The 13,352-nt window shown below is 28.9% G+C and overlaps 2 protein-coding genes across 5 annotated transcripts; both read left to right on the top strand.

Moving 5' to 3' along the window:
* Positions 1–830: 830 nt before the first annotated feature.
* On the top strand, positions 831–5,266 carry LOC126838969 (senecionine N-oxygenase-like). Of its 2 annotated transcripts, none has more exons than XR_007685759.1 (8): positions 831–1,173; positions 1,817–2,015; positions 2,089–2,230; positions 2,302–2,423; positions 2,513–2,690; positions 2,758–2,908; positions 3,558–3,642; positions 4,569–4,692. XR_007685759.1 is itself a non-coding variant. In XM_050573802.1 (8 exons), the coding sequence occupies exons 1-8, from the start codon at positions 1,164–1,166 to the stop codon at positions 5,177–5,179; spliced, it is 1,323 nt and encodes a 440-aa protein (XP_050429759.1). In that variant the 5' UTR covers positions 834–1,163; the 3' UTR covers positions 5,180–5,266. The 2 variants fall into 2 exon arrangements, 1 of the variants encoding a protein (XP_050429759.1); XM_050573802.1 differs by lacking the exon at positions 3,558–3,642 and adding an exon at positions 4,823–5,266 and having other exon boundaries at positions 834–1,173; positions 4,569–4,732.
* Positions 5,267–6,859: 1,593 nt separating this feature from the next.
* On the top strand, positions 6,860–12,398 carry LOC126838951 (senecionine N-oxygenase-like). Of its 3 annotated transcripts, XM_050573781.1 has the most exons (8): positions 6,860–7,098; positions 9,749–9,953; positions 10,293–10,434; positions 10,943–11,064; positions 11,147–11,324; positions 11,413–11,563; positions 11,626–11,789; positions 11,866–12,398. In XM_050573781.1, the coding sequence occupies exons 1-8, from the start codon at positions 7,089–7,091 to the stop codon at positions 12,229–12,231; spliced, it is 1,338 nt and encodes a 445-aa protein (XP_050429738.1). In that variant the 5' UTR covers positions 6,860–7,088; the 3' UTR covers positions 12,232–12,398. The 3 variants fall into 3 exon arrangements, with proteins under 3 accessions (XP_050429738.1, XP_050429730.1, XP_050429747.1); XM_050573773.1 differs by lacking the exon at positions 6,860–7,098 and having other exon boundaries at positions 9,504–9,953; XM_050573790.1 differs by lacking the exons at positions 6,860–7,098; positions 9,749–9,953 and adding an exon at positions 10,072–10,219.
* Positions 12,399–13,352: the final 954 nt, after the last annotated feature.

The raw sequence follows: 13,352 nt of genomic DNA on the forward strand, positions 1-13,352 counted from the left end.
CATAATATGTTAAAACATAAAATATATGACTTAACAACATCTACTCGCAGTGTGTATTTGCTACTTTATTTTAATACATCAAATTTATTTTTGTATATATGTATGATTTAATCAAACATTGTCCAGCAAAAAAAAAATGTATTAGAATACAAATTTTAAATGTTCACTTTTTTCCAATCAAAATTAACATTTTTAATTAAAATTAATTTGAAAAAAAAAAACTCTCCTATCAGTCATTAGTTAAAAACTAAAAATGATATAAGGGATAAAAAAATACTGTGGTATGATGGCTTTTGATTCTGTGATATTTTTATTCTGGGACCAAAATTTCCTCTGGAGATCCAAATGTCTTACTTTAGATCTAAATATACCCAAAGGACGACTTTTTGATCCTGAAAAGTATATCGATCCTGTAAACTATGAGAAAACAACATAATTTTGTTTAGTTCGTGCAATATGCTTTACCAATTGAACGATTTCGAACCTGACGTAATATATTATAGTGTTAAAACATAATTATTACGTTTTCATTTTTGTAGTACCGATAAGATTATAGACTCTATCTATGTGTTTTTAATAAAGAAATAATTCTAGGGTATTAGTATCATCAATTAACCTTTGGATCGTCCTCGTTTTTTTTTTTTGTTTTATATGCCTTCAATTAATTATTCTTACTTATTTGCATGCACCTACGCATTAACAGTTGTAATCAATGAATACAACTGTTGAATTGCGTAATTCTTTGAGGAAAGAAGAACCATTTATGGCAAGAACATTGTATAATTTACCATAAACATATTAAGGATAGTAATTTGTTTTTACTTTCTTTTTCTGTTTCAGATAATGCTTATTTGGTTCCTCCCAATGATTGTCGTCATAAAAAATAACAACGTTGGCTCTTAATTATTGTGTAACTAATAAGAGTTCAGTATATGATCAGTATCAATCACGTGATAATGTATCATCAATTATTATCAAGCGGATGTAACAACTAACAAGTAATACCATAGGAGAGAGGGGCATTTTATGTTTCTATAAAAGCCATAAGACTGGAGACTCCAACTAAATGTAAACAATCTGCCACGTAGATTCGAAGTTTAACGTAGTATATTATTTACAAAAACACATTTTTACCTTGAGCTATATTCGTGATCTGCTGAAAAATGAAAATTGGTAAGTAATCAATTTTGAACTTTATTTAAAATTAGTTTTTTTTTTAATGTTTATTCAATACATAATTAAAAAATATCACTTCGTTTTGATTTGTGCAGTATTTATTATGTGTTATAAAAATAAAGTTTAAATAAATATTTGTAAGGGAAAAAATGCATTTAACTCATAATCTAATTATAGTTCATATTTAAGTTAGATGTTTTATTATGTTTTTAAAATATAAAACCTAATAAAAGCATAGTTTTTTTTTTAAGTTCAAATATTAATATTACATTTTTTGGTTATAAATAATATTGTTAATACTAATATTTTTAAGTTATGAACAAATGCAATAATTTTAACCAAATGTCTAAATAGAAATAAAGTTTAAAAAAACAATACTGAACGAGAAAATCAGTAAATTTTTATTTTTATGGACTTCCTTATTAAGTTTTGACATTTTAATCAATTTTTCAGCAAATATTTTTTCTAGATTTGTATCTACAAATTGTATCTAAAATGATTATTAATAAGACTTGTCTACGGCAAGAACGGTTCATTTGAAATTCATTTAAACATATATAACATAGAAAAATATACTACTAAAAAAAAAATAACGGTCTGGCGTAATTAAAGTTTTTTTTTTAAATATTTCTAAAACAAGGAAATAAAAAATCAATTGCAATCATTGGATGTGGAGCCGCTGGTTTACCGGCTTTGAGACATTTTTCTGAAGATGAGTCATTTACGTGTGTGGCATTTGAACAAACTGACAGTGTTGGAGGTACTTGGGTGTACACCGATCAAATTGGCACAGATCAGTACGGACTTCCGGTCCATTCTAGCATGTACAAAAGCTTAAGGTAATTCGAAAGAATTTAATGATGAACTTTATGTATTTTGTTATTGTAAATGTTTAACGCGATGTGTGTGTAGGACCAATTTGCCAAAAGAAATTATGGAGTTGCCAGGATTTCCACATAAAGGTCCTGAAGACAAGTCATATGTGGCGGCCAACGAAATGCTTAAATACTTGGAAGACTATGCTCAACATTTTGGACTGACAAAACACATTAAGGTAATTAAATAACGGTCAAAGTATAAAAAGATGTAGCAAATGATTGATTTTTTTTTTTTTTTTAATTTTAGTTCCATCACCACGTTAAAGAAGTCTATCCTTTAGAAGGCGACCGATGGAGAGTAACAGTAGTTAATTTACAGTCGCAGCTTACTAAGACATTGGAATTTGATGGGGTCATTGTTTGCATAGGGTAAAATATTATGTTTGGTGCACACACCCACACACACACTGACCTGACAGAATACAAATTATATATGTTGACAATTGTGACATTTGCAGGAATTACAGCAACCCAGTAATACCAGACGTACCTGGAATACGAAAATTCCAAGGTATGAAAATACATAGTCACGATTATAGAGATTCGTCGATTTTCAAAGACAAATCAACAGTTGTTATTGGCTGTGGGCCTTCGGGTCTGGACATTTCGTTTGATATAGCCAAAGTAGCTTCAAAGGTAATTACTTTGAAGCTTTGAAGCTCAAAGGTGCTTTTCAAATAAAAACAAACATTTTATATACCAGGTATACTTAAGTCACCACAATCAAAGAGTTAAAAACATGAAATGCCCATCTAACATGGTACAGAAAGTCGACTTACAGGAAATGGTAGAAAACGGTGTTATTTTCAACGACGGTTCCTATGAAGAAGTAGATTGTGTACTGTATTGCACAGGTATTTTTTGTAACAGCGTTTATTATCTAATACCCTGCGACCTGTACATTGTACGTTTATATTTTTATTTTAGCTTCGATGCGAAGCTGAGGAGGTATTGTTTTTATAATGATGTGTTTTTATTGTTTATTATTTGATTAAGTCTGGTCTATGAACTCACGGTACTTCTTTAACCGCTGAACCGATTTCTTCGAGTATTAACTACTCTAACCTTAATACTAAAAATACTATTTTAAGCACATTATTGTATTCTTTTACAATCCTTTAGGAAAATTTGTAATTTACAGATTCGCATCAAAGCATTTGTTTGAAAGTGAATAACTTTCAGTTATAATAATTCCCGAAGACCTGTGACCTTCCCCACCATTTGCTAGCTTTTTAATATTTATAATCAGTGAGAGTTGTTATGAAGATAAATGTAGAGGGAAAGAGAGGAACGCCAAAGAAAATATTGATAGACGGAATAAAGAGTGATATGAAGATAGCTGGGGTGATTGAACGAGGTGTAGAAGATTGAGCTCTATGGATGTGTAGGACTAGGGTGGCCGACCCCGTGTAGTCGAGAGTGTAAGGCCAATATGAATAAAAGGATAATGCGATTTATATTGTTATATACTAAATAATTACCATCAATTCTATTTTGTTTTAGAACTATAACGAAATTTGGCCTCCTTAGGCTTGAAAAACCTGTGGCCTACATAGGCACTTTACCTGAATACCATCAGAATTTACATGTAATTATCTTGCATTTGAATGACTTGATTGACCTTTTCAAAGGTCTTAAAAATATATTTTTAGCAATTAAAAACCAATTATATCATTTAATGCAGACCCGGATTAAGGGGGGGGGGAGGTACATCCTAAGAAACCTCAGGCCTAAGATTTTACCTAACCTAACATTTTAGTTTTAACTTCGATAAAACCTTAGAAACAAAAGAAAATAAAGTTTTGCAAATTAATTAAAATCTGTTAAGATATTAACTCAAGTATTATTCTTTTATCTTTTTATAATTGTTTTTTAATTATACCTATTCGTTTTTTATGTTTAAACAACTATATTATTTTACAATAATAAAAATAAGTCTAGGTAATCGTAAACACAGGTTGCCAGTTAACACAGCCTACTATTCAATACTGTAACCTGTACAAAAAATAAATGACGTGAGTAATGAACTAAGTATTAAAATACTTTTTTTTTGTCAACTGAACATATTTTTAGTTTAAATTTAACAATAAAATATATTATATACGTAGATAATAAAATGTACTTTGAAATTTCGTTCATTATTGTACGTCATAAATATTATACTAAAGTACTATACTAGTAAACAGGTCTTCGGAATTTCATGATACATTAATTTGTTCTAGAAAAAAATTATTTTAGATAAATGAAGTTTTAAATAACTACGCAAATATGTAGTATTTTAAACCAATCATATTATAGTGTTTAACAACTTTTTACTACCTAACAACAAATTATTTTTCTCGTGTACCTAATCTTAAACGAAAAACGTTAAGTCCACTTCTCTTTGCGCTAAAATTTGTAAGCACAACAATTTTTGTCGGGGGTGTATCGACTGATTTAATCCGGGCCTGCCTTATTTTCAAAGATTTCATATAAGCTTCATTTCTAATATCATTATGTACTTGTTTACAACAGGGTATACATATAAGTACCCGTTTTTGAGTCCCGAATGCGGCATTCGCGTGGAGAACAACAACGTTAAGCCACTTTTCATGCACACGGTTAACATTGAGCATCCTACAATGTTCTTTGTTGGAATACCCACCAATACCACTGGTTTTTGTATGTACGATCTACAGGTATAGAACTACTCTAAACATCCAATAATATTTCATAATAAATTATATGTTAAATAATTCGCAATACAATTTTCCCTCCTTTAAAAATAGGTGCGATTCGCGAAAACCTTCTTGTCAGGCCGTAAACGTTTACCGAGTAAAGAAGACATGTTAGAAGACACCCGTAAAGATGTGGAGTCGAGACTGGAGAGTGGACTACGACCTAAAGAGCTCCACATGATGGGTCGGAAATCAAAAGACTACTTCGATTCACTGTCGGACTTAGCAGGGCTTGAACCTATAGCTCCTGTGGTGCTCCAAATTTATTTCGACGGATTTGATAGGTTCATGTGTGACTTTTCCCACTTCAGAGAAGATAAATACAAACTGCTGGACAATGAACACTATATGGTGCAGTTTCCCAATGAAGTCCACCCAATAATGAAAAAACAAGAAATAGTTTCGTAGTAATTTTTTGTATTAAAAAAAAACCCCTCCAAACTATAATAAAATATGTATTAAACTAGCCTTACTCTTAGCAAATATAATTTAAGTTTGTTAAGTATTAATATTATATATTTTGTATTATTATAGTTTTTTTTTTTTTAAATTGTAATAAATACAGTTTTATTTTTATAATTTTTTTTAAATATATAATTATGTTAATAAAATGTTGTGTCCTTTTTTATTACAACTATTAAATCATTTTTTAAGATATAACATTAATTTAGCTTTTATCCATGAATAGTGTATGTAAGTATAATAAGCCTAGTTGGTAATAAAAACTATTTTCAGAAAGAATAATGTTCATCAAATTACAAAAAAATCTAACACAGTAAAACCATTACAGTAGGTAGTAGTGTACAAAGTAGGATTAAGGGCTATTGATTGAGTTCAGTCGGACGTTCTCCGGGATCGTCGTAGTGTAAGATTCTAGCACAGTAAGAAATTAGATTGTTAGGCTGTAAGTTCAGTGATCGCAGAATTGCATCAAAGGTTTCTCTTGATAACTTTAATATCAAGCCTTAACGTTATAATCAATTAACGACAGTCTAAATTTAAAAAAATCGGTGCTGCGAGCATTGCTATCGAAATACACTACTCCAGAAACTGTATAATTTTTTGTGGTAAAGAGTATTTTTTGAAATTTTATTATTTTATTTAAGTTGTATATTGAACTATTATTTTATTAATATTATATATTAAAAATATTTCGTATTTTAATGTGATACACAAACATGAATAGGTACCTGGGTGATTACTTTGTACGTGTAAATTATAAAAAATAAATTTGAGTCTAAAGTATGTTTAAACGAGTGATTACTGATTAAACAAGGACGGACTGACTAAGGCGACCAACAAAACCATTAACAAGTGATAGACACTTAAACATTTTTGAATTGGCTGTAAATATATCAATGGTATTATGTACATAATATGTATTTATTTTTTTTTGTTATTTATACAAGATCAACGTTTAAAACGTTGTCAACGAGTTAATATTCAGTCTATGAGCACTAGTCTATAACCTTTACTCGTATACAGTAAAGTAAACACCTTATTATTTACCTGTATTTACGCGTCTAAAAGTGTTTTTCGTGCATTGTTACAAGTAGGTGTTTCGTGTAGATGATCGATTATAATCTCCTAAATCTCAGCCTGAGTCCAAAGTACTTAACGTCACTGGTTATGATTTACAAACATTAAGTAGCTACTTAACATCGTTACATGATCGTTTCTTGTTTGTATGGTGTGTGTAGTTATCGGCTAAAACGGCTAGACTTTATATAAACCAGACGATTTGCTCATATTTTGCAATAGTTAATTAAAATATATGTTATTTCACCTATTACAAATTATTCGAGCGATTATTGTACATTCAAATAAATCTTGATAGGGTTAGATAATAATATTATGTGGAACGATAGTATTCGAATTTAATAGATTGCTGAACTCACACGCTGGCGAGGCGTATTAATTAATTTGTTTAGTTTTTAAACAGGTGTAAGATGAAGGGTTCTTTAAAAAAAAAATATGAAATTTATACAATTAATAGTACCTAATACGTCACGTGGCCACAGCAAAATCTCAGTTAATCAACACGCATGCACGTTATCGCATTGCCGTGTTTGCCTACGACTGGCAAAACCGTCGAGTAGCAATCGAGTGCGCCTTTATAATTATTTTATTTATTCAATTATGATGATAATAAATAAATGAAATAACGAAAAGATTAAACGAGTGAAATTAATAATTATACAAAATAAATAACCGATAGTCTTTTCTACAGCCTGTCGTCGTTCGAACAAACACCTTTACTCTTTGACATTGTTCAATCGTAACCTCGAATCCGCTAACAGTTAAGTCAGGGGTAAAAATGCAACCCGGTAAGTTCAACAAAGTTTATACACTATTTAAAGTAATGAAAATCAAGTTAATTAAGCGTTAATTAGTCCGTAATACCTCCGAATGTGCAAACACAATACGAATAATTTCCTAATTAATAGAAATGTTTATCAAACTAAATTACAGTACACCTAGGCAATACATTTTTTTATAACTTCATTATTAAATCTTCGGTTAATTAATCACTGTTCATTTCGTAGATCACTTTTCTACCGCGATATCATCTAATACAGATTCAAATATTATATATACCTACAGACTAAAAAAAAAAATATTTAGTCAAAACATAATTTGATAAAGTATCATAAATGGTTTTTACCAACCCGGACTTTTTTCGGTCTTGCGATAAAAAAACAATTTTTTTATCGCTATATTTTTAAATATTAAAATATTTTATAATCATTATAATGTTTAAAATATGTTACTAGCTAATCAATTAGATTACTTATTGCGTAATAACATATTAGTTATTTTTCATTTGTTCATTGTTTAAATACACAGATTACAAGTTGATTTTTTAACCCTTTTTTTGTTTTTTAACTTTGTAGGTAGATACGCACTACGCTACAAATTAATGTATTTTATACAATTTTGTTATAATTATTTAAAAACGTTAATAGGATCGACATCCACACTAATCACTCGAGATCAATGATTTAGAACGTAGGTAACAATACTATGTTCCAATTATTTCTAATAACGTTACCTAAGGGTCATACTGAAAAACTTTGAACATATTACTGCAATTTAAAACACATAAAATCTATAGGCGTTTAGGTAAAATTGTAGCATTTGGATTTAAAAATATAAAAGTTAACAGTGGCGCAACTTGGGAGGAGGGAGGGAGGGGCGTAGCTCCTTGACTAAAATTTAGCCCCCTACCCCAAATAAAAATATTTCTTGTTGACTTGAATATAAGTTAAATTGTATTATTTTGTTTAAAATTTTAAAGTAATGATTAACGAACGTTATTAAAACTCAAAATGATATTTCAAGTAAAATTAATATAGATTATGTATTGTCTACTTTTATCACCTTGTAATTGACAACGATATAGTATTTTTTGTTATTCTCACGTTACAGGTAAAACAATTTCTATAAGTAATTCATTTTAAAAATGTGTGATGCTATGTATTGAGGGTGGACCCCCATCTTCATGGGTTAGTTTTAGTCCACAGTTTTGGCGAAGGCTGTACTCCCTCCCCTCCCCTAGAATTTTAATCCTAATAAATTAGCATAATTCCTATCATTAGTTATTGTAATATTAAAACTATCAACGACTTGGTTATCCCAGTAGATTTTAATCGTGTTTAACCACCCAAAATTGGCTGTTTGTGGTGAAATCTAGCTTTGTAAATGGCATGATTGTTCGAAGATAAAGCATCATTTTAAGCTTCAAAGTAGTTCATCGATTATCAATTTTTTACATATATTTATAATTAGTAGATACCAATCAAGTAGCTACAAATAAAATTGATTACATTAATTAATCACAATGAAAATAATGTCTTGTAGTATCACAATAATATACACCGTTCATATAGTACCTACCTAATTGATTTGTAAAAAAGATCAAACTAATATATTATTCAAAAGCGCGTGTAAAAAGATACCTACTATTTAAATACGAAATAATAAATGTTACTATTTAGTTGAAAAGTAGATCAATACTAGAAAAAAAGTAATTTTAAGAACGAGATTGAAATTATATCATTATTTTTATTTTACACACAAATCACAATAATAATTATTTGTAATTTTTAAACATAATTTTAAACAGTTAACTCGTGCAAATGCGTGTATTTTTCAAGTATTATTCTTACCTGTTGTAACTAAAACGTTAAAACTAAAAACCATTCTATTTTATTGGTGATATACCTAATAATTAAAATGTATTTCGAAATTAAAACAGTTTGATACTGCATTGGAGGTTTTTTATCATCCCCATATTTGAGATTACCACTACAAGTAGTCGCCTCTAAATCATGTACCATGTATAATTATTATTGAAATATTCAACTACGGTTTTCAGCTTAATTTATACATAATATATAGAGACGTCGTTTCCTATATCAGCAATGTAACTGATTTGAAGCCAAACAGTCGGTCATTGATCCAGATCTATAGTCACTTTAGCACTAGTATTGTCTGGTAGATAGATAACATATTATGTATATATTTACTGTCATTTTGCGCCTCAACGAAATAATCAAACGTCGTGTCTGTGTTACCTTATTATGGCTTTGACCTGTTTACAGTTCAATGATAGCTTGTTCTGTTATCACTAATGTATTTGCGTTATCAATCTTACCGCGTAAACTGTAATTAAAAATAATTTATTTACTACGTAGTAATTTTCAGTAGATAGTACCATTGATAATACTTATTTAATATTTATAATCAGTGGTAGTACCTACTTTAAGGAAGAAATTTAAAATTGTTGTATTCCTCTTAGTTATCTATTTTTATTCCGTTTCCAGTGTGGTTTCTTTTTACATTTTAGTTTTAAATAAAAAATAACAACTACCAAATCGCTTTACGATCAAAAGTTTTTTTGACATTTGACATAATAATTCAAAACTCGTGTCATTACAAATAATAATAATATCATCATGTCTATTTCCGTTCAAGAATCCAAAAGGAAATCTGTTTGCATTGTTGGTGGTGGACCAGCTGGTATAGCGGCTTTGAAAAAATTAACTGAAAAGGATTCAACCTTCGATTGCGTCCTGTTCGAGCAAATTGATAATGTTGGAGGGACATGGGTTTATACAGAAAATGTTGATGTTGACCAATACGGCTTGCCTGTTCATTCGAGTATGTACAAAAGTCTCAGGTGTGTAAGTTCAATAATTTAGATCAATATAAACATTATAGAGTAGAAGGGGCCGAGTGGGTAAGGCGTCAGTGTGCTTGGCGGTCACTGTCGCCAGTTTGACACTCAGTCACATGCGAGAAATTGTCTGGTAAAAAGAAACCGCCATCCTCCCTCTGGCGACGGACTGACCCGTTCGTGATGGTAAATTTGTCTAAAAACCATCTCATGATGGCAGCTTTAGTCCTTCAAGGCCCGTTTTAATTTACAATCTACATGATGATGATGTACACATTATAGTTACACTGACCTATACCTGTTATATTATTTTTATACAATTATGTATTTTATTATTAATAGGACAAACTTGCCAAAAGAAATAATGGAGCTTTCTGGTTTTGAACACAAAAATGTTGGTGACCAGTGCTACTTTCCAGCCAAGTACATGGAGAACTATGTCAACGATGTTGCGGATCATTTTAACTTAAGACAATATATAAAGGTAAAATACCATTATATCTTTATAATAAGCCAATAAAATAATATTGTTTGCACAAACAATATCTGTGATTTGTGAAAGAAAGTATATAAAATATTGTCTGAAAAAAAGAAAGAATTGGAGGGTTGAAAGGCAATATTACTTGTTTTTGTTTATCTAACGTGCAACATAGAAATAAAGACATATTTTTGTTAAAATTTCTATAAAATCTCTACTCATGCAACAAGGTATCTGAAAAATATTTAAACTTCTCATAAGAATAAACTTTATCAATTTTGTTCTTAAAATTAAGTAGAATTCAATAAAAAAAAATAAAAAAATTGTGAGTCACCTAGAATTTTTTGACTTATTACAAAAAAAACCAATAAACAGTAACAAAAGATTACTGTAGTAAGTGTTAAGAAAACGAAACAAGTTTTTGGCCGATGTCTATTTGTGATTTATCAATTAATTATTAGTACTTGCATAGATTTATTGTGGGATTATTTGTTTTCATTCTGATATTTTCTAGTTACATCATCACGTTGAAAAAATAAACCCTATTAATGATGGTCAGTGGGAAGTAACTGTTGTTGATTTACAGTCTAAAACTAAAGATACTAAAGTATATGACTCGGTAATTGTATGTGTTGGGTAGGTGTATATAAAATTTTCTAATTTTTGTGAACTTAAAGAAACATAATTATCTTAATCAATATTATACTTATGTTTTTAGTAACTACAGCAATCCCGTTTACCCCGACATCAAAGGTAGTGACGTATTTCAAGGTAAAATTTTGCACAGTCATAGCTATCGTGATGTGGAATCGTATAGAGACAACACTGTAGTTGTAGTTGGATGTGGTGCGTCTGGTTTGGACATATCCTATGGTGTATCGGTGGTTGCTAAAAAGGTAATATTTATTAACTTATTATAAGTAAATAATAATCTTGTTTTTTATTGTTGCAATATTATAAGTAGAATTAAACATTTTTTTTTAGGTATTTCTAAGCCATCATAATCCAAAGATGTACAAGTTAAACGTACCACCAAATTATTTTCATAAACCAGATATTCAAGAATTCACCAGTGATGGTATAATATTTAATGATGGCTCTTATGAACAAGTGGATGCTATAATATATTGTACTGGTAAGTAAGAAAAATAGCGTTATCTGAGTAGTTCAATTAAGTCCAATTACAACGTTAATTAGGATACAGTTATACATATCCCTTTTTAACCAATGAATGTAAAATTCGTGTCGAAGACAACATAATACGGACACTTTATAAACACATGTTTAACATTGAATATCCAACAATGGCATTCATTGGAGTACCACGGAATACCACTGGTTTTTACCTTTTTGATTTTCAAGTAATCCAATAAAATATAATATTTTGTATTAAATTATGTTTTAATGAATTTTAATTTATATTTTCTAATTTTTTAGTCAAAAATATATAAGAAATTTTTGGAAGGATCCCTTAAACTACCTAACAAAGAAGAAATGTATAATGATACTCAGAGAGAAGCTGATGCACGGCTTGCAAGTGGACAAAGACCAAAAGATTTTCATGCACTTGGGCGGACTAAATGGGCAATGGAATATTACACGTCCATGACAAACTTTGCCGGAGTAGAACATCCGCCCCCAGTATTGTTACAAATATACTTTGATGGACTCGAAAGACTAGGTCAAGATTTTCTAAACTTTAGGAACGACAAATATCAAATATTAGATAGAGAACATTATATGGTAAAATATTACAATAACGATACATCAATAACGAAAAAACAAGTTTTATACTCATTGTGAACATGTTGAACATAATAATATTATGCCTTATTAGTTTGTAGCTATTTCTAAATTAAGTATACTAAATTTATATGCTTTAGTTTAATTTTGTTTAGATATTTTTATTTTTTGTTATTATTGTTAAGTTTATATAAATGAATATATTTATGTTATTTTGTTGTTAATCATTAAGGTAATCTTACATTTGAAAATCACAATTGATTTAACCCTCAACTTGGTAAAGGCAAATTTAAAAATACTGAAAATTAAAAAAAACAAATTGAGTTAGTGATGGACATTTATGATAAAAAGGTTTATAACTTATAAGATACATAGCCAAGAGTCAAAAAGCTTTTACTGTCAAGTTCTTTTTTGTTAAAATATTGAATTTAAAAAACTATTCTAAAAAAAAAATTATTTAAACCCTCAACAAATTAAAAAACTAAAAACTCCCATAGAACTCATTCCATAAGATTATAATAACTTCTAAATAATTATAATCGTTTTGGCAAAAAAATTTTTTTTTTCTAGAACTACTTCAAAAACAGTTCTTAAAATATCTTGGAACACATCTTTAAAAGTTCTAGAAAATAATAGTTATATATTAACAGTTATTTATAAAAGTTGTATGTTAGAATTTTTTTTTTAAAAAATAATTATTTTTCTATCCCACATTTTTTAACGTTTAAAAATATGACATAATCATATTTTGGCCTGCAAGTTAATGTCTTACAAACATCTGTTATAAAATATTATATTTATATTTAAACAATATTTTAAGACATTTTATTTCCGACCAAAAAATAATTTAAATTTATGAACTGGGAAGCATTTTAGAATTTTCTCTGTTATATTAATTTATTTTAAATATTCATCAGTCTTATAGGTGAATTTTGTCAAAAATATAGAAATTATTTTTGAAACAGTTTGCTTTTTTGTAGAAACTAACTTTATTTTTTTGTTTATTATCTAGAGGTAAACATACCTTACAGTTCAATAAGATTAAAAGTAAATAGATATTGTTTAATTGGTACCACGATATAATGTATTAATTCATATTATAGATTATGGATTATACATTATAGATTTACCATAGGTACCTGATAATTTTACAGTAAAATTAAATTATTATTTAGCGATTT

The sequence above is a fragment of the Adelges cooleyi genome, unplaced genomic scaffold, assembly GCF_023614345.1.
Source record: "Adelges cooleyi isolate 19-005CV unplaced genomic scaffold, UGA_ACOO_1.1 ACOO_flye_CR_arks_rails_tigmint_CR_PRNA_108, whole genome shotgun sequence".
Taxonomy (NCBI): Eukaryota; Metazoa; Arthropoda; class Insecta; order Hemiptera; family Adelgidae; genus Adelges; species Adelges cooleyi.